The following is a 19,788-nucleotide window of genomic DNA, read 5'->3' on the forward strand; positions in this document are numbered from 1 at the left end:
ATATATATCTCTGAAAAATATATACCCTTATTGTGATTTTTTTTGTGTGTGTGGCTTTTTTCTAAATAACATTTTTTAAAATTGATTTTTTAGAGAGAGAGGAAGGGAGAGAGAGAGATAGAAACATCAATGATGAGAGAGAAACATCATCAATTGTCAATTGGCTGCCTCCTGCACATCCCCTATTGGGGATCAAGCTCAGGACCCAGGTATATGCCTTGACCGAAATAGATCCAGTGGCCTGGCTGAGCCATACCCAGCCAGGCTAAATAACGTTTTATCAGCAATAAGGAACAAAGAGAGAAAATCCACCACTCCAATGCCTCACTTTTATAAATGTGTCTGCCCCAGATTTTCCAAAATGGCAGTGGAGTAAATGGAAGCTACACTGACACTCTCTCAGGACCAAACTGGAAATACAACTAAAATACAGAAGAACCACCCAGAAAAATCAACTGAGGACTAGCTGGAGAGAGTTCAGATAACCAAGGATGGAAAGTGGAGACTGCTTAAAGACTGGTAGAAAGTGCAGAGGCATGAAGGGCTGGCCGGGCTCCCACAGACAGCAACTGAAGTCCCAGAGGGATACCTCAGTCAGGGGAGGGGGGAGGTTCTAACTGAGAACTCTGGGTTCTAAACCCCAAGTAGGCTCCCCACCCCAGAGCACCTAAACTGAGAAAGGAGCTCACATAACTTCTGGCTGTGAAAAGCAGCAGGGTTGCTGTCTGTCAGGGAGAGATGGCTGGAAATGCAGGCAGCATCTTAAAGAGCCAATGCAAAATTTTTTGTGCAGCCACTCACCTTGGGTTCCAACAGAGGGAGGGCAGAGTGGACTGGAGCTGTATGAGAAGAGTCCAAGGATGAGGGCTCTGGGTTTGGAGTTTGGAGGGCAGCCACCCTGGATTCCTGTGCTGAGTCACTCCTTCACATAGTAGAGGACATCTTTTTCCCACGTACATTTGCTATTCAGGCGGTTTTTGCTTGGGGGAAGGCAGTTGCTCCACCCTGTTGGAAGACCTCTTTCCCCACCCTGTGGTCGATAGCCTGAGGCTAATCAAGGGTGAAAACAATAAGACTGCAGGTAGAGGAGAATCTCTGGAGGCTTTGAGTCTTGGCCTTATCTTCTGGGCCCAGAGCTAGGAAAAGCAGACCTTAGTGCACATCTTGGTCCTTTACAAAGGCACCCCGCCTCAGCAAAGGGAGCCACAAGCTGTGGATTGCTGATAGCTCCAAACAGAGTACTCAGGGCCAGTCACAAACAATGTCTGAAATTGTCCTGCACCAGAGATTGGGAGTTATAGCAGACCTACCTAATATACAAACACAAATCCAAACAGTTAGCCAAAATGGGGAGACAAAAAACCAACCCCCAAATGAAAGGACAAGAGAATTCTCCAGAAACAGAGAGAAATGAAATGGAGATAAGAAATTATATAAGACATAGAGTAATGACATAATGATGGTAAAGATGCTCAACGGCATGAGAAAAGATGTAGTAACTATGAAGAATGACATAGCACTAATAAAGAACACAGTGGAAGGAATACACAGCAGATTAGGAGAAGCCAAGGATCAGATCAGTGAATTAGAAGACAGGGTAGAAATAAAAATCACTCAATCAGAGAACCAAAAAGAAAAAAAAAAAACAATTAAAAAACAGGAGGACAGTTTAAGGGAGCTGTGGGACAACATGAATCATAACAATATTTGCGTAATAGGTGTGCCAGAAAGGGAGGAAAGAGAGCAATGGATAAAGAACATGTTTGTAGAAATAATGGTAGAAAACTTCACTAACCCGGTGAAGGTTACACAAGTTCAGGAGGCACAGAGAATCCCAAGCAAGAACCCAAACAGTCCCATGCCAAGACACATCTTAATTAAAATGCCAAAAATTAAAGACAGAGAGAACCTTAAAAGCAGCAAGAGAAAAGCAATTTGTTAACTACAAGGGAGCTCCCATAAGGCTGTCAGCTGATTTCTCTTCAGAAACTCTACAGGCCAGAAGGGAATGGCATGAAGTACTCAAGGTAATGAAAAACAAGAATCTGAAGCTAAGATTACTATATCCAGCAAGGCTATAATTCAAAATAGATGCTGAAATAAAGAGCTTCCCAGACTGCCCCTCCCCCCCCCAATAAAAGGCTAAAGGAATTTATCGCCACCAAACAAACACTGCAAAAAAATGCTAAAGGGACTGCTGTAAGGAGAAGAAGACTATATATAGAGAAACCTAGGAATAAAGAATTAAAATGAAAATAAATAAGTTATTATTATATCAATAATAACCTTAAATGTAAATAGTTTAAATGTTCCAATCAAAAGACATAGGGTAGCTGAATGGATAAAAAACATGACACAATTATATGCTGTCTACAAGAGACCTACCTCAGACAAAAGACTCACCAGGATGAGAGTGAAGGAACAGAAAATATTTTACATGCAAATTGAAACAAAAAGAAAAACTGGGGTAGCAGTACTCATATCTGACAAAATAGACTTCACAATGAAGGCTATTACAATAGAGAATAATGGTCACTACATAATACTAAAGGGATTGATCCAACAAGAGGATATAACCTTTGTAAACATACTAGTACATGCAGCCAATGTAGGAGCACCTAAATATATAGGAAAAACTTTAGAGGATTTTAAGGGAGAGATCGACAGCAATACAGTCATAGTAGGGGACTTTAACACCCCTCTGACTTCACTGGATAGACCTTCCAGACAAAAAGATAAGGAATTAGTGACTCTAAAGGACTCACTGGATCAGATGGATTTAATTGATCTGAACATTATAGAACATTTCACCTCAGAGCTGCAGAGTATATATTCTTCTCAAGTACACATGGGTCATTTTCAAAGATAGACCATATATTAGGACACAAAACAAGTCTCTACAAGTTCAAGAAGACTGAAATCATATCAAGCATCTTCTCAAATCACAATGGCATGAAATTAGAAATCAACTATAATAAAAACACTCAAAAACATTCAAACACATGGAGGCTAAATAGCATGTTATTAAACAATGAATAGGTTACAAATGAGATCAAGCAAGAAATCAAAAACTTCCTGGAAACAAATGACAACGAATACATAACACCAAATCTCTGGGATATAGGAAAAGCAGTCCTGAGAAGGAAGTTCATAGCACTACAGGCCTACCTAAAAAAAAAATACAAAAATTATTAATAAGCTATTTAACCTCATAACTTAAATAGAATAACAAGAAAAGCCCAGAGTAAGTACAAGTAAAGAATTAATAAAGATGAGAGCAGAAGTAAATGAGATACAGGCTAAAAAATACAATACAAAAATCAATGAAACCAAGAGCTAGTTCTTTGAAAAGATAAACAAGATTGATGAACCTTTAGCCAGACTCATCAAGAAACAGAGAGAGAACCCAAATAAATAAAATCAGAAATGAAAGCAGTAAAGTAACTACTGATAGCACAGAAATACAAAGAATTGTAAGAAAATACTATGAACAACAATATGCCTACAAATTGGACAATGTTGATGAAATAGACAAATTCCTAAAAAAAATACTATGTTCCAAAACTGAATCAGGAAGAATTAGAAAACCTGAATAGGCCAATAACAATTGATGAAATTGAAGCAGTAATTTAAAAAAAAAAAAAAAAAAAAAAAAAAACTCCCAGAAAACAAAAGTCCTGGTCCACGTGGCTTCACAAGGGAGTTTTACTGAACATTCAAAGAACAACTAACATCTATCATCCTCAAACTATTACAAAAAATACAAGAGGAAGGAACATTTCCAAGCTCTTTTTATGAGGCTAGCATTATTCTAATTCCAAAACCAGATAAAGACACTACAAAGAAAGAGAATTATAGGCCAATATCCCTGATGAACATAGATGCTAAAATTCTCAAGAAAATATTAGCAAATTGGAACCAGCAATATACTAAAAAAGATCATACACCATGACCAAGTGGGATTTATTCTAGGGATGCAAGTCTGGTACAATATTTGCAAATCAATAAACATGATACATCACATAAACAAATTAAAATACAAAAATCACATGATCATATCAATAGATGTAGAAAAAGCATTCAACAAAATCCAACACTCATTTTTGATAAAAACTGTCAACAAAGTGGGAATAGAGGGATCATACCTCCACATAATAAGGCCATATATGACAAATATACAGCCAACATCATACTCAATAAGCAAAAACTAAATCCATTTCCTCTAAGAACAGGAACAAGACAGGATGTTGCTTTCAACGACTCTTATTCAACACTAGAGGCCCAGTGCACAAAATTCGTGCACTGGGGGGGGGGGGTGTCCCTCAGCCCAGCCTGCACCTTCTCCAATCTGGGACCCCTCGGGGGACATCCCTCTCACAATCCAGGACTGCTGGCTCCTAACCACTCACCTGCCTGACTGCCTGATTGCCCCTAACCACTCTGCCTGCCAGGCTGATAGCCCCCTAATCACTCCCCTGCCGGCATTATTGACACCTAACTGCTCCCCTACCTGCCCGATCACCCCAACTGCCCTCCCCTGCCGGCCATCTTGTGACAATGTGGGGGTGGCCATCTTGTGACATGAGGGCATGAGGGTCAATTTGCATATTACCTCTTTATTGTATAGGATAGTACTGGAAGTCCTAACCAAGGAGGTAAAAGAGTTATACTCAGAAAACTATAGGACAATGAAAAAAAAGGTAGAGGAAGATATAAACAAGTGGAAGAATATACTGTGTTCATGGATTGATGGAATTAACATAATTAAAATGCCCATAGTACCCAAAGCAAAATGTATATTCTATGCAATCCCTATTAAATTACCAATGGCATATTTCACAGATCTAGAACAAATACTCCAAAAATTTATATGGAACCAAAAAGACCCTGAATAGCCGTAGCAATCTTGAGAAAGAAGAACAAAGTTGGAGGAATCACAATATCAGATATCAAGTTACATTACAAAGCCACAGTAATCAAAGCAGCCTGGTACTGGCACAAGAACAAGCATATAGATGGAACAGGAGAAAGACTGTAGATATCAACCCAAGCCAGTACACCCAATTAATATTTGACAATGGAGGCAAGAGCATACAATGGAGTCAAGACAGTCTTTTCAATAAATGGTGTTGGGAAAATTGGACAGATTCTATCCAAAAAAATAAAACTAGACCAACTTACACCATACAAAAGAATAAACTCAAAATGGATCCAAGACTTAAATGTAAAAAATGAAACCATAAAAATCCTAGAAGAAAACATAGGCAGCAAAATTCTAGACAGCTCTCATAGCAATATGTTTGGGTATCCATCTCCTAGGGCAGTGGTCGGCAAACTGCGGCTTGCGAGCTGCGGTTTGCCGCTCTGTTGACTAATGAGTTTGCCGACCACTGACCTAGACTCTCGATTCCAGTAATTACAGGCTGTTGTTGTTCCTTGTGATTAAGCCCCTATCTCAGTGGTCGGCAAACTCATTAATCAACAGAGCGGCAAACCGTGGCTCTCGAGCCGCAGTTTGCCGACCACTGTCCTAGGGCAAAGGAAATGAAGGAAAAAATAAACAAATGGGACTACATCAAAATAAAAAGCTTCTGCACAACAAAATAAACAATCAACAAAATAAAAAGGGAGCCCACTATATGAGAGAATATATTTGTCAATGATACATCTGCTAAAGAATTAATATCCAAAATATATAAGGAACTCATACAACTTAACAAAAGGAAGACAAACAACCCAATTAAAAAATGGGCAAAGGACCTAAATAGACACTTCTCCAAAGAGGACATACAGATGGCTAAAAACCATATGGAAAAATGCTCAAAATTACTGATCATCAGAGATATACAAACTCACTTCACACCTGTCAGAATGGCTACCATCAACAAATTAACAAATGACAAGTGCTGGTGAGGATGTGGAGAAAGGGAACCCTAGTACACTGCTGGTGAGAATGCAGACTGGTGCAGCCATTAAGGAAAACAGTATGGAGTTTCCTCAAAAAATTAAATATAGAACTGCAATTTGACCCAGTGACTCCACTTCTAGGAATATACCGTAAGAGTCCCAAAACACCAATCAGAAAGAATACATGCACCCCTATGTTCATGGCAGTGTTATTTACAATAGCTAAGATCTAGAAACAGCCCAAGTGCCCATCAGTAGATGAGTGGATAAAAAAGCTGTGGTAGTGTGGAAAAAAAAAAAGTTGTTGTACATTTACACCATGGAATACTATGGAGCCGTAAAAAGGAAGGATCTCTTATACTTTGAGATAGCCTGGAGGTACCTGGAGAATATTATGCTAAGCAAAATAAGCCAGTCAGAGAAAGATAAGTATCACATGATCTCACTCATATGTGGAATTGAATGAACAAAATAAACTGATGAAGAAAATAGATCTAGAGACATAGAAGCATGGAACATACTGTGGAATCTCAGAGGGAAGGTGGGGGTGGGTGGGTAGGAGGGAAGAGAACTTGTATGCATATATGCATAACCCATGGACACAGACAATAGGGGTGAACACCTGGGTCAGGGGACAGGGCATGGTAGAAGGGGTCATGGAGGAAAAGGGGGGACATATGCAATACTTTCAAGAATAAATATTTAATTAAAACATAAAATGTTTCTGCTCCTTTCTAGTACTAGAATACTGTATGGATGCATATTTTATTTGATTATAATCATACTAGAGGCCCGGTGCACGAGATTCATTTACTGGGGCGGAGGCGGGGGAGCGAGTCCTTCAGCCCAGCCTACACCCTCTTGCAGTTTGGGAGCCCTTGGGGGATGTCTGACTGATGGCTTAGGCCTGCTCCCCGGGGTAGTCGGACATCCTTAGCATTGCCGCGGAGGCAGGAGAGGCTCCCACCACTGCTGCTGTGCTTGCCAGCCGTGAGCCCAGCTTCTGGCTGAGCGGCACTCCCGCTGTGGGAGTGCACTCACCACCAGGGGGAAGCTCCTGCGTTGAATAGGATAGGGCCAAAACCGGCTCTCCGACATTCCCTAAGGGGTCCCTGATTGTGAGAGGGCACAGGCCAGGCCAAGAGACCCCACCAGGGCACAATCGGGGCCAGGGAGGGACACAGGAGGACTCCAGGGCATGTCTGGCCCATCTCGCTCAGTCCTGATTGGCTGGACTCCAGCAGCAAGATAATCTACTGGTTGGAGCGTCTGCCCCCTGGTGGTCAGTGCATGTCACAGTGAACGATTGAGCGGTCTTAGCATATTATTAGCATATGACACTTTGATTGGTTGAACGGACGACCAGACACTTAGCATATTAGGCTTTTCTTATATAGGATTTTGCAGACGCTATTATTTTCTGCATCTCTTAAGTACTATTCTGTCTACTTGATGTCTGCTATTCTATAAAAGATTTTTCAGGTAGACAGGTGCTGGGGGAGGGGTGTTCAAGTTCAACACAATGAACTAATCCACTAGTATCATTTCCTTCACCTACTCCAGGGCAGTACTGGAAATGGGGAAAGCAGCCACCAACACAACGGTAACATGGAGTAAATCTAGAAGTTTAAGCACACAGGATTGCACTGATGAGAAGCCAATCAGAACAATCTACAATTGCTCAGTGGTAATGGGAGGAGGCTGATAAGTCTCTCAGCAGAGCTAGAGATGGCAAGGACTGCTGCTGGAGAAAGAACAGGCTTCAGGGGTAACACACTTTTTATGTGGAGAATCTGAAATAATTTTAAATATATTTTAGGCATTTTGTCCAATAGAAATACAAACACTGGTACAGTATAAATCCTAATTTAAGTCATCAACAGGTTCTGTGACTTTAAGTGAAATGATCTATAACAAAATTGATTTTACCATTGGCTATTGATATACAAGCAATAAGTTCCTACATATGTAATACTTTCAACAATAAAGATTTAATATTATCAACATTATAATGAAATGACATTATTCAAGGACCTGTTGTATAAAAACATCAATGCACAAAGATTTTCATTAAGGCATTATTTGCTGTTGGGAAGAACTCAAGGAACCAAACCAAACCAAACCAAACCTAACCAACCTTGAAATACCTAGCAATCAGATTTGTTACATAAGTCACAATAACTGTACATATACGAATACTGTGCAGTCATTCAGAGGATTAGAGCAATCTTCCCTAACATGGGAAGGTGGGCAGGCACGACACACTGTTCAGTAAAAATAATTAAAGAAGAAATAAAATTGCTGTTATTCACAGGAAATATAATTATCTAATAGGCTTTCAAGTGACAAACTGATAGAATTAATAAGAGGGTCAGAGATAGAAGATAACACATAGAAAGAAACAGTTTTCCAATGCAGTGACATAAACAATTAGAAAATATAATAGGAAAAAAAATGCCAATTGTTACATTGATAAAAAGACTAAAATGTACCTAGGAATAAACTTATAAGAGCTGCATGTGAGTCCTCTTGAAAAAAACAACAACAACACAAAAAAAAACCTACAAAAGAAGATTTATTTAAAAAAATGGACAGGTGCACTAATCAAATACTGCTAATTAAACAAGGAGAAATTAGAGGTGGCTGCAGTGTCTTGTTGTCCGATGTAAGCAAACTGAAACCTAAACCAGAGTCAATTCCTGAAAATGCCTCAGGGTTAAGAAGAACAGCCAATCACAAACAGCCAACTAGGCTTCCCCAAATAGTGTAAGCACTGCCACTGCAGCCAATAAAATCATTTCCTTGCTTTGTTCCTGTGTCTCCTCTATAAAAACCTCTCTCATAGCTCTTGTCAATGGAGGATTCCTAAACACTCCTGGTCTATGCTGCACAATCTGGATGAACATTTATTCAAATAAACACTTAAACATTTGAAAATGCCTCAATTTATCTTTTAACACTGCCAACCCAGATCATAGGATCAACTAGTCAAATTCCAATGAAAAATCCAATCAAAATTACATTGACCATAGAGATTAATTTGGCAATAATTAATATTTTTAAAATATTTTTTACGATAGGTTGTGTCACTCTTTTGTGCAAACCCTCCAGTGATTTCCCACTTCATTCCCACTGAAAAAGATTTGGTCCTCATTATCTCTTTGACCTTGTCCCCTAAGATTCTCCTCCTTACTTTTTCCACTGCAGCCACATAGGATGCCTCTTTGTTCTAGGAGGCAATTCCTGTTTTCTCTGCCTAGAACACTCTTCCCCCAGAGATCATGACGGCTCATGCTCTCCCCTATTTGAGTTTTGTTGTTTTTTTTTAGGTCTTTGAGCAAATATTTCAGCTTCTCAGTGAAGATTTCCCTGAACACATTGTATAAGCTTGCATCCTTCCTGCCCAACATTTTCCATCCCTTTATCTGCTTGATTTTTCTCCTTAGCACTTACCTAATGTATTATATATTTACTTATTTTATTATTATTTATCTCACCATTACCTCCACCTCCCACACTCTAATAGAAAATCACTGAGACAGGGATTTTGCTTGTTTTGTTCACTGTTGTTTCCCTGGAACAGGGTTGGGCCTATGATAGGTGCTTTGGCATATGGTAGGTGCTCAAAAAGCACCTAATGAATATGTGATATAACACAAAACAAATATAAAACTTGAAAGGAAAGACTATTCATAAAGATTACTTCTTTTTAAAAAATGTATTTTTATTGATTTCAGAAAGGAAGGAAGAGGGAGAGAGATAGAAATGTCAATGATGAGAGAGATTCATTGATAGGCTGCCTTCTGCACATCCCCTACTGGGGATCAAGCCTATAACTCAGGCATGTGCTCTGACTGGGACTCGAACTGTGACTTCCTGGTTCCTAGGTCAGTGCTCAACCACTGAGCCACACCAGCTGGGCAAAAAGATTAATTCTGAGGACTATATTGGGATAACTTAAAATTTTAATTTTTACATTATATATTTAATGGTTTGACATTTAAAAAACAGTATGCATATGTTCTATAATAAAAATAAATATATGTCTAAAAATATAATGGCACATTATTACTTGCTGGGAACATAAACACTACTGATAGGGGGACTTATAATCTGGTAGATAGAGTACCTGAATTAATCTGAAAAATAATCATATTATTTGAAATCTTAGAACACATATACTTATGTGAATAGGGAGTTAAGTTTCTCATATGTGAATAGGGGGTTAAGTTTTACTTAAGTTTCCTTCTCAAGGCCTATGTGAGCGATTGAGGAAGTGACTCAACTGTGAAGCCAGTAAGCAGAACCAATAAGCAGGGTCAGACAGACCTACCAGGAGTCGAAACATCATCTCATCGCCTGGTAACTAAGGACAATAGCTGATGTCTGTGGACCTTCAGGGCTGCATGTAGCTGCATTCTGTTCCCAGCCTCACTCTAGCCCAGTGGTTCCCAACCTTTTTTAGATATGCCCCATCTAAGCATCTCTAAAATCCTGATGCCCCCGCCCCCGGTTCATATAATTCTTACTAGAGGCCTGGTGCACAAAATTCATGCACAGGTGCAGCCCCTAGGCCTGGCTGGCAATTGAAGTGTGAGCATCTGGCATGGAAGAGCAGGTCCCAGCTGACCTCTGGGCTCTGGGCAGCACCTGGGTCTCTGCATCCCCGCGTGCCCCCCTCTGCCTGAGTCACGGTGCCTGAGTCCCCACGTGGAGATGCGGTGAGTGCAGCCAGATACTGTGGGCCAGGGCGCAGCATGGGCCTCTGGGCCACCCAGTGGTGCTGCAAGGAAGCCAGGCGGATAGCATGCTCTCTCCCGGTCGGCCTCGCAGACCGGCTCCTGCGTGAACCCACGGGGAGCTGACCGGCCCCTACGTTCCCTGCTGCTGTGGCCCGGCTCACCCAGGAGGCTGTGCAAGTGTGGTGCAGGCTCCTCGCAGGCGCCTGGCATCTGAGTGCCCACTGCCAGTGCCACATCACCAATGCCCGCCATGTTCCACGCCACCCCATGGTAGTCAGCACACATCATAGTGAGCGGTCGAATCCGGTCTCCCGGTTGAACGACCACCCAAGGGGACAATTTGCATATTAGGCTTTTATTATATAGGATTATTAAAAAAGTGAGCTCCTATTCATGTGGAGGAAGCCTAAAAGGCCATTAACTTGGTCTAAACAAGCTTCCAAAGAACATGGCATCCATGAAAGAGAAAAATAAAAGAACAAAAGGAGAGTTGAGTAATGAGGAAGAAATCACTAAGCAACTGTTTAAAAATATAATATGAAATGATATGAAAAAATAGCAAATAAAGTTCAAAACATATGAGAACTGAAATGCATAAATATATGACAATATATATTTATATACTGTATATGAGGCCCCTAGAACCATAAGAAATGCAAAAAGTAACTGTTAATAACTTATTCTTGAATTGCCCCCCTTAAAAATCAAATGCCCCCCTGTGCAATTTGGGTGTGTGCCTCACATTGGGAATCACTGCTCTAGCCCCTCCCCCTTTATAATCCTGTCCCCTGCACCTTGTGTAAGACAGGATGTGAATGCCTGTAAGCACCCTGTTTTCTTGGTTGGCTGGCCTTCTCAATAAATGCCTTATATGATTCAACCCTGCCTTCGTTATTGGACATAGTGACAGGCAGCCCGAGCCCAATAGGGGGTTACCAGTAACACCACTATTTCTTAAAGACTAAGTGCCAAGGAGTTTAAACATTTAACCTCATTTTGATCTACATAACAGCCCTGTGACAGTAGCAGTATTATTGCTAGCATGTGAGGAAACTGAGACTGAATGAGGTGAAGCAGCTTGCCCAGTCCTCACAATGTTAGCGCTGGGGCTGGGGTTCAAACCTGGACTTACCAATTGCCTACACTGTTCTTCCCAATGTGCTATCCCATCACCCAGCGAAAGCTAAAAAATCAAACTACTCACTAGGCTTCCTTTTGCTGGACATCTCTTGAAGCCAACTTTCTTCTGTTTGGACTGATATTGGGATTCCTGGATATAAACCATAATAACTCGTCCTGAAATTTAGACAAAACATTATTTTTGAATATACCTATATAGTCGTTATCAGTTCTAAATATAGTACATTTAATAGGCAAATAACAAGTGTACATAGAAGATCCTGAATTCTATTTTCTTTGAAATATTTTCTTCCATTTTTATATCTCCAGTAAAGTCAGGTGCAGTGTGTTTGCATGGTATCTGTTCTTTAGCAAGTACTCCTTTCTAAATCTTGGAGGCTCCCAATGCCATATTACCTCCCTCAGGGACTAAATTACTACCATTCTGTGAGTGTGTGCTGCTAGTGGTGATGGTAGTGATGGTGAATGTGCTTGAATTTAAATGAGAACTCTTTTTAGAAGGCTGAAGCTAAATGCATTGTAATTTAAAAATCTGCATTCTTTCTACAAGTAGTTTAATCAGCTACTTGAGTTATCATTGACATGATAGAAAGGCAGGAATTTATTGACTTTTACTAGTTAAAATGACTGTTACTGGTAACAAGCACATGATAACTTGTTTTTCAAGTTCCTTTGCATCTTTGAATTTCATTTTCTTGTAATAATTTCGGGCATCTTCCAAAATTATCAAACAAATTTTTTCCAAAAATTTAGTCAATTTCAGAACTGTGCCTTTTTCCATGTTTCTCTGTTTTCCTGTGTCTCCACCTTCCTGTTTTGATGCTTTATTTATTGAACATTGTAGCAGTGGGGTGTTTTGTTTTAATTCTGAAATGACTGCACCTTGCAATGGGCGAAGAACTCCTCTGCCGAAGCTACCTGTGCAAGTCTGTTTATCTAACCTCCTAGAGAAACAAGTTATAGGGACCAAGAGTACAGGCACAATGAAGAGCAATCCCTAGACAACATTTAAAGTTTGGATTCCTCTCTCCCCGTCCCCCCCCCCTCACTTAATGGTTAACAAAAGCAGTGTATTATTTATTTAGGTCTCTTTGTTTTCCTTTAAACCAACACCAAAGATTGTTTCTGAAATCCTGTGTCAAGATGGCAGATGACCAAGGATAATAACAAAATCAACATTTTCTGAGAACTTACTATGTAGCAGTACATACATAGTATTTGCTTTCTCACATTATTTATCTTTGCAAAAAACAATCAAGGCAGGTGCTAGTATCCCTTTCTACAGGCAAGGCAATTGAGGCTATAGGAAACCTCTCAGAAATTATGTATGGCAGAGGCAGGTGGGGGCCCAGACCTGTCTGTTTCCCAAACCTGTGTTACTCTACATTTACTTGCTCCCAAAGTTTGCCTCATTTTCAACCTGAATAGTAATAGGGCCACTGAACATAGAACCTGAGCCAATATCGGTGGCATTTTTATGGCGTTTTAGGCCAGATTTCCTTAAAAACACACTTCACCAAATTCACCAGAGAATGCTTTGAAATATGAAAGAAGCATTTTCTCAGGAAGATTTATGAGAGGAAATTAAGACTTGATCTGGGAAAGAGCTTCCCGTGTAGAGAGTCCAGGTCAAGAGGGCATCTGAGCACACGTTTTTTGCCCTTCTTTTCTGAGATACCAAACACTTAAGAACAAACAAGAAACAGCCCTGGAAAACAAGAAAGCTGTCCTCAGTAGATAATATTGAAGAAGTTCTTATACAAAAGAAAGTAAGTGGCCTCAGGTTGATGGAAAAGCAGAACAGGAAACACCACAGCTCAAGACAAGAGAGTTTTCCAAGGAGGAAATTTCCAAGGAGGTCCCAGATCAGACTCAACAAAATGCAGACATGGGGCTGGAGCCTGTCATTCAAGTTCAAGGAGTGAACTTAGAAGAGCTTCCAGACAGATTCCTTCTCTCCCTTTGTACAGAGCATTTGACAGGAGTTGCTTTTATTCCAGATGAAGCCCAAAGAACTGCTTTCTAGAAAATATGAGCAGCCTGCCTGAGGGATTTAGGCTTGAAAGAGAAGCAGAGCGCAGTAAGAGATTCTTGAGGATCTGCTCAGCAGGCCTTGGTGAAGGGAAGGCACATTCTATCTAGAGAGAACTGCAGCCACACAGTCAAGCGTCCTCATCCTAACGCTAGCCTAGCAATAGTAGGGTTGCCCACCTTGCCTGCTCCCTGCTGATACTCCCTGGAAGTTGGCTCTGACATACATCACCCACCTACCTAGGACACACAGTCAAACTCCCCTCTGCATACCCTGTCAGAAAAGAGAACTACTCAGGCCCTGGCAGGGTAACTCAGTTGGTTGGAGCATTGCCCAGATGTGCCAGGCTTGTAGGTTTGATCCCTGGTCAGAGCATGTATAGGAATCAGCCAATGAATGCACAAATAGGTGGAACTGCAAATCGATGATTCTCTTTCTTTCTCTAAAAATCTCTTTACATAAAAGCATAATATGCAAATAGACCAGACGGCAGAATGACGAGTCGCTATGACATGCACTGACCACCAGGGGGCAGACACTCAATGCAGGAGCTGTCCCCAGCCCGCAGGCCCCAATCAGGGCCTGCCAGCCAACCTCTCGGTCCCTCCCCCTGGCCAGCAGGCTCTGATCACCCGATGGGGAACGGGGAACCAGGGGTGGGTGGCAGCGGATGTGGGCGGCGTCAGGCCAAGGTGGGTGCCAGCGAGTGGGGCCCCGATCACCCTGCTGGTCACCCCACACATAGAGGGCCACCAGTGGTAGGGGCAGGGCCGGTGAGCTGGTGGGAACAGCCAACCTCTTGGTCCTTCCCCGCTGGCCAGCAGGCTCTGATCGCCCGATGGGGAACGGGAACCTGGGGTGGGTGGCGGTGGGCAGTGCCAGGCGAAGGCGGGTGCGAGCAAGTGGGGTCCCGATCTCGCCAGTTGCCCCACACACAGAGGGCGACCAGCTTTGGCGGCAGGGTGGGGGGGGGGGGGCAAGGGCAGGGCCAACTGCCGGCAGCTGGGGAAGATAAGCCCTGATCGCAGGCCAGGCCTAAGGACCCTACCCATGCATGAATTTCATGTGCCGGGCCTCTAGTCAATGAATAAAAAATTAAAACACACACACACACACACACACACACACACACACACACACACACACAGAACTACTCAGCTGTAGGACTCCATTTTAGCTAACAGTCATTAGGTAACCAAGGATTATCAGCCACTTAAGGACAATCAGTAGCATGGAAGAGGAAGGACCAAGATAAACAAACCAGAACAACTGATCCTGAAAGAAAAAAAGAAGCAATACAAAGAATAAAGAACTTCAGTATGTTGTAAGAATACCCCCCAAAGACATTCAAAAAGACCCCACACAACTATTTGAACAGCAGCAGAGAACAAGAACTGGTTCTTAGAAGCTACAAACATGAATCCTGAAATAAAATCTGTACAAGGGCTGCACAGTAGCATGTAAACACCTAAAATCTTAGATATCCAGAGGCCCAATAGCCATCCTTCAGATACCTGCAGGATGGAAAGAACAGAGGCAGTGAAGGGAGGAAATAAGCAAGTATCAGAAGGGTTTGAGAGTCACTGATCAGCAATACCAGATACTAGAATGCAATAAAGCAATCAATGTATTCAGAGCACAAGGGGAAGTGATTTTAAATCTATTGTTTTATGCCAGGTTATATGATTAATAAAGTATGAAGTAAAATGAAGAAATTTCAAGACAAGGACTCAGAAATTCCCCTGAGATCTATATGGAATAATTACCTGAGGAGTTTCTGCAGCAAAAAGAAAAAGAATAAAAGCAAGCAAGCAATATGGGAATCAAGAAAGTGTGGCCATTGAGCACAACTCAGAAAAATTTAAGACAACTAAAAACAACTGAGAGTTGAAAGTTCATCTTTTAGGAGTTAAGCTTTGTGAACATAGGATTTTATTTTCCTGTGCATAAACCAAGTAACATTATTGGGTGTCAGCATGAAATTTTGAGTATTGTTGATTGGTTTTTAATTTTTAGAATCAACTTGTACCCAAAGTACTAGAGTTAATTATAATTACAAAATATAATACAAACATAATAATTTTGGCAAAGTAATATGACTTTATATATATGTGTATATATATATCTATATCATATATGTATGTTTTAATATAGTTTGTTATATAATTTGTTAACTGGGAAAGGAAGGGTGAGAGAAGAGATAGAAGGGAGTAGAAGTATATTAATGTGTAATTTTTCATAAGTTAATAGCTGCTAAAGTTGACAAGTCAAGAAGTACAGGTTTAGCCCTGGCTGGTGCTGCTCAATGGTTAAAGCACTGGCCCTAGCACAGAAGGGTCTCAGGTTTGATTCCTGGTCAAGGACAGGCAGCTTGTTTGCATGTTTGATCCCCAGCTCTAGAGATCAAGTTATGTCCTCTCCACAGGTAGGTGAATGCAGGAGGCAACCAATCTATGTGTCTCTCTCACATCTATGTTTCTCTCTCTCTCCCTTCCTCCCTCCCTTCCATTCTCTCTCTATATAAAAAAAGTAGTGATTTAAATATATTAATGTCCTAAAAGTTAGAAAAACTAAAAATAATGTCACTACCAAAAATGGAGAGGAGGGAAGTAGTATAAGTTACATTTGTTATCTTTCATGGTGGGAAGTCATTAGTTATGTCACCAACTGATAAGTCAAGAAATGAAAATATGCTACTTAAAATTGTACTGCCAGGACTGACCAGCAGACCCTGATCGACAGATGAATGGATTACTCTGATACACGTTTCTGTGAAAGAGAGGGCCAAGGGGCTGCTTGACTATTGGAACCAAACAGCCCCATTCCCCTGCCTCCTCAGGCTTTTATTGTAACAATAGCTTGAATTAAAATTAAGTATTAGATACTATCAGTAGGGTAAGCATCCTTGAAAAGACATATGTCTGTAGTGTCCTTTAAGCAAGGATGTCTAAAGACTAAACATAAAGATTACAGTACAACACCCGGGAGCTCAAACTTGTTTGGAAAAGTCAAGGCAGGGTCTGCCACCTTTGGCAAGGTCCCCTTAGAGGCGCCTGCCCCCCCCCCCCACGCCTCCCCCCCCCCCCCCCGCCAACCTTTCAGAGAATCCTCCTTACCTACTTTCTGACCAAGTCCCGTGCTTCCCCACAGTTAACAGTATGTTAATTCTGATGAGTGGGAGTGGGGTGGAGGTGAAGAAGAGTATGAAGATTTAAAATTTGCCCGGCTGGTCTGGCTCGGTAGTTAAGCGCCGACCCATGAACCAGGAGGTCATGGTTTGATTCCAGGTTAGGGCACATGCCGGGGTTGTGGGCTCGGTCCCCAGTGGGGGGCGTGCAGGAGGTAGCTGATCAATGATTCTCTCTCTCTCTCTCCCTTCCTCTCTGAAATTAATAAAAGTTTATTAAAAAATAAAATGTTATACCATTGTATACTTTAATATTTTAACCATGTACATATATTATCTTTTATTAAAATGTTGAAAGAAGAGGATACATAGAAACATGTAAGTGGAACAGAACTATTCTCCTTATGCTTAATAATTTAGAAGTTGCTTGTAAAAGCAAAACTTAGGTGAATAGTAATTCAAGGTTGTAGTCTCAGGTTTGGCGTAGATTTCAGGGAAGATTTATAAAGAAATTTCAAAAGGGATTTCTTTGGTATCTTCTTATTACAAAGTACTCAAAGGCTAATAGCAACAACAGGAAGAAGAAAAAGAGAAGAAAAGGATCATAATTTCCACTCTCCTCCACAAGTGTCCTTGATCACTCTTGAATTTAGCCAATAGAGACTTATGTCCTAAATGTTCATAGCGCTTACACATGCATACAGTTGTTATTGAGTTACATTAAGTGCACATGTCCTCTCTACAGGTAGGTGACGAGTTGGAAATGGGCAGGGACCGTGTCTCTATCTCTTCCAAATTGTTTAACAGTGTAGATTTGTAAAAAACCCAAAACTTTAAAAAATTAATTAGTTGTAAATGTCCTGGGTTATTTTACTCCACTTCCTGACATGTTTATCCAAAAAGCAAATGTAATCAGCTTCAAAAATAACATGAAAACATTCTCTTACCTATCTAAATTTACTTCAGACATGCCTTTCCTAAATGTCTGAAATACCGTAGGTAAACCTGTTGAATGAAACATTAAAAATTTTAGCCATTGCCTCTAAATCAGAGGTTCTCAAGAAGACAATTTTGTCATCCAGGAAGCATTTGGCAACATCTGAAGACATTTTTGATTGTCATAAAGTGGGGTAGGAGCTAATGGCATAGCCAGGGCTAGAGGCTAGGGATGCTGCTAAACATCCTATAGTGCAGAGGACAGCCTGCCCCTCCTTCTGCCCCAACAAGAATTATCCTGACAAAACATTTCTAAGAAAATGACTGGAGTGGTTTCAGCAGAGGAAAAGAGGAAATTTAACAGAAAGGGGAGTTGCCTTTTGCAGGACTGTTTTTAGTTACACAGCACCCTTAAGGCACTACTTCTCCAAGAGTGGAGAGAGACGGAAGAGAGACATGGGGGGTGGGGGGCAGAGAGAGGGGAGAAAGACAGGGGAGAGAAAGGTGAGAGGGGAGACAGGGGGGAGAGGGGGGAGAGAGGGGGGAGAGGGGGGAGAGAGGGGGGAGAGAAAGGGGAGAGGGGGAGAGGGTGGAAAGAGGGGAGAGACCCCTGTGTGCTGGGTGTTCACCTATATCCTGAATTGTGAACCATCACACCTGCTCAGCCAGGATTTCAATGCCTTTTACAGAAGGGACTGAGATAGAGGCGTGTCTGGTGGTGGTGGTGGTGGTGCCCATATTTAGAAATCAGACACCCAGGTGGACGAAGGCTGGAGCCTTCGGTCAGCTGCCCCCTAGGGCCCGAAGCTTCCAGGGAAGGGCGGGCAGGGGCAGTACTTTTCTGGGAGGAGGCGCTGGAGGGCGAGCTGGAGCTGACGCCCCTGGGGCTCACGGGCTGGCTGAACGTCAGAGTCGCGCTGGGCGTCGAGCTCAGGCTGGGGCTCACGACGCTGGCTAAGCGGGGGCGTGCGTCTGGCAGGTCTTCCTCGTTGCTCTCGTCGTCGATGTCCATGTCCATAATTTTCCAGAAGTACTCATCGTCCAACATCCCGTGGACCTCCGCCCTCTTCTGCTCTTCTGCCTCCGCCTTCTCCATTTCTGCCTTCTCCGCTTCTACCTCCTCTTCCTCCTCTCCTCCCATCTCCTCCTCCTCCTCCTCCTCCTCCTCTTCCTGGCCCTCCTCCTCCGGCTTCCTGAAGCTGCCACGCCGCTGCAAGCTAGCCATGGCGGAAGCGGGATGCGGTTGGTCCCCCGGCCCCGGCGCGCCCTGTGGTTTGTCCGTCTCCCTGGCCAACCGCCAGCCGCGTGCAACTCAGGGCATTTAAAGCCCCAGAGCCCAGGGGCGGGTGGCTCCGTTGATTTGGATTCCCCGTCAGGGCACAAACAGAAGGAAACGATGGATGTTTCTCTCTCAAATCAATAAACATATCCTCAGGTGAGGATTATTTAAAAAATATTAAAAATAAATAAAGAGCCCTAACCAGTTTGGCTCAGTGGCTAAGCATCAGCCTGTGGACTGAAAGGTTCCAGGTTCGATTCCGGTCAAGGGCATGTTCCTTGGTTGGGGCACATCCCCAGTAGGAGGTGTGCAGGAGGCAGCTGATGGATGTTTCTCATCGATGTTTCTAACTCTCTATCCCTCTCCCTTCCTCTCTGTAAAAAAAATCAATAAAATATATTAAAAGTAAATAAATAAAGCCCCCGGACCCCCTTAGCTGGGTGGAATGGTGGACAGAGATAGAGAGGTGGTGAGGGCCAGGAGCTGCTGGGGGGAGCTGGGCCACTGCAAACTTCTTTCCCACAAGCTCTCCGTGGTCTCAGAGATACTCTGGCAACCTGCGGCCAGATGATCCCGTTCTTCTATCAGCTCCTTTGGACAAGTCTTTTTTTGAATCGGGTAGGGG

The 19,788-nt window shown here is 42.2% G+C and overlaps 1 protein-coding gene across 1 annotated transcript in view; it reads right to left on the reverse strand.

Moving 5' to 3' along the window:
- Positions 1-19,109, reverse strand: part of ERICH6 (glutamate rich 6) — a gene marked incomplete at both ends in the record, with an annotated part of 86,383 nt that extends 67,274 nt beyond the window's left edge. The window contains 3 exons of the mRNA XM_080654664.1: positions 11,854-11,945; positions 17,896-17,953; positions 18,722-19,109. Of these exons, the coding sequence (XP_080510790.1) occupies positions 11,854-11,945; positions 17,896-17,953; positions 18,722-19,109 (538 nt within the window). The remainder of the gene's footprint in view (positions 1-11,853; positions 11,946-17,895; positions 17,954-18,721) is intronic.
- Positions 19,110-19,788: the final 679 nt, after the last annotated feature.

Source organism: Plecotus auritus (genome assembly GCF_963455305.1).
Source record: "Plecotus auritus genome assembly, chromosome: 2".
Classification (NCBI taxonomy): domain Eukaryota; kingdom Metazoa; phylum Chordata; class Mammalia; order Chiroptera; family Vespertilionidae; genus Plecotus; species Plecotus auritus.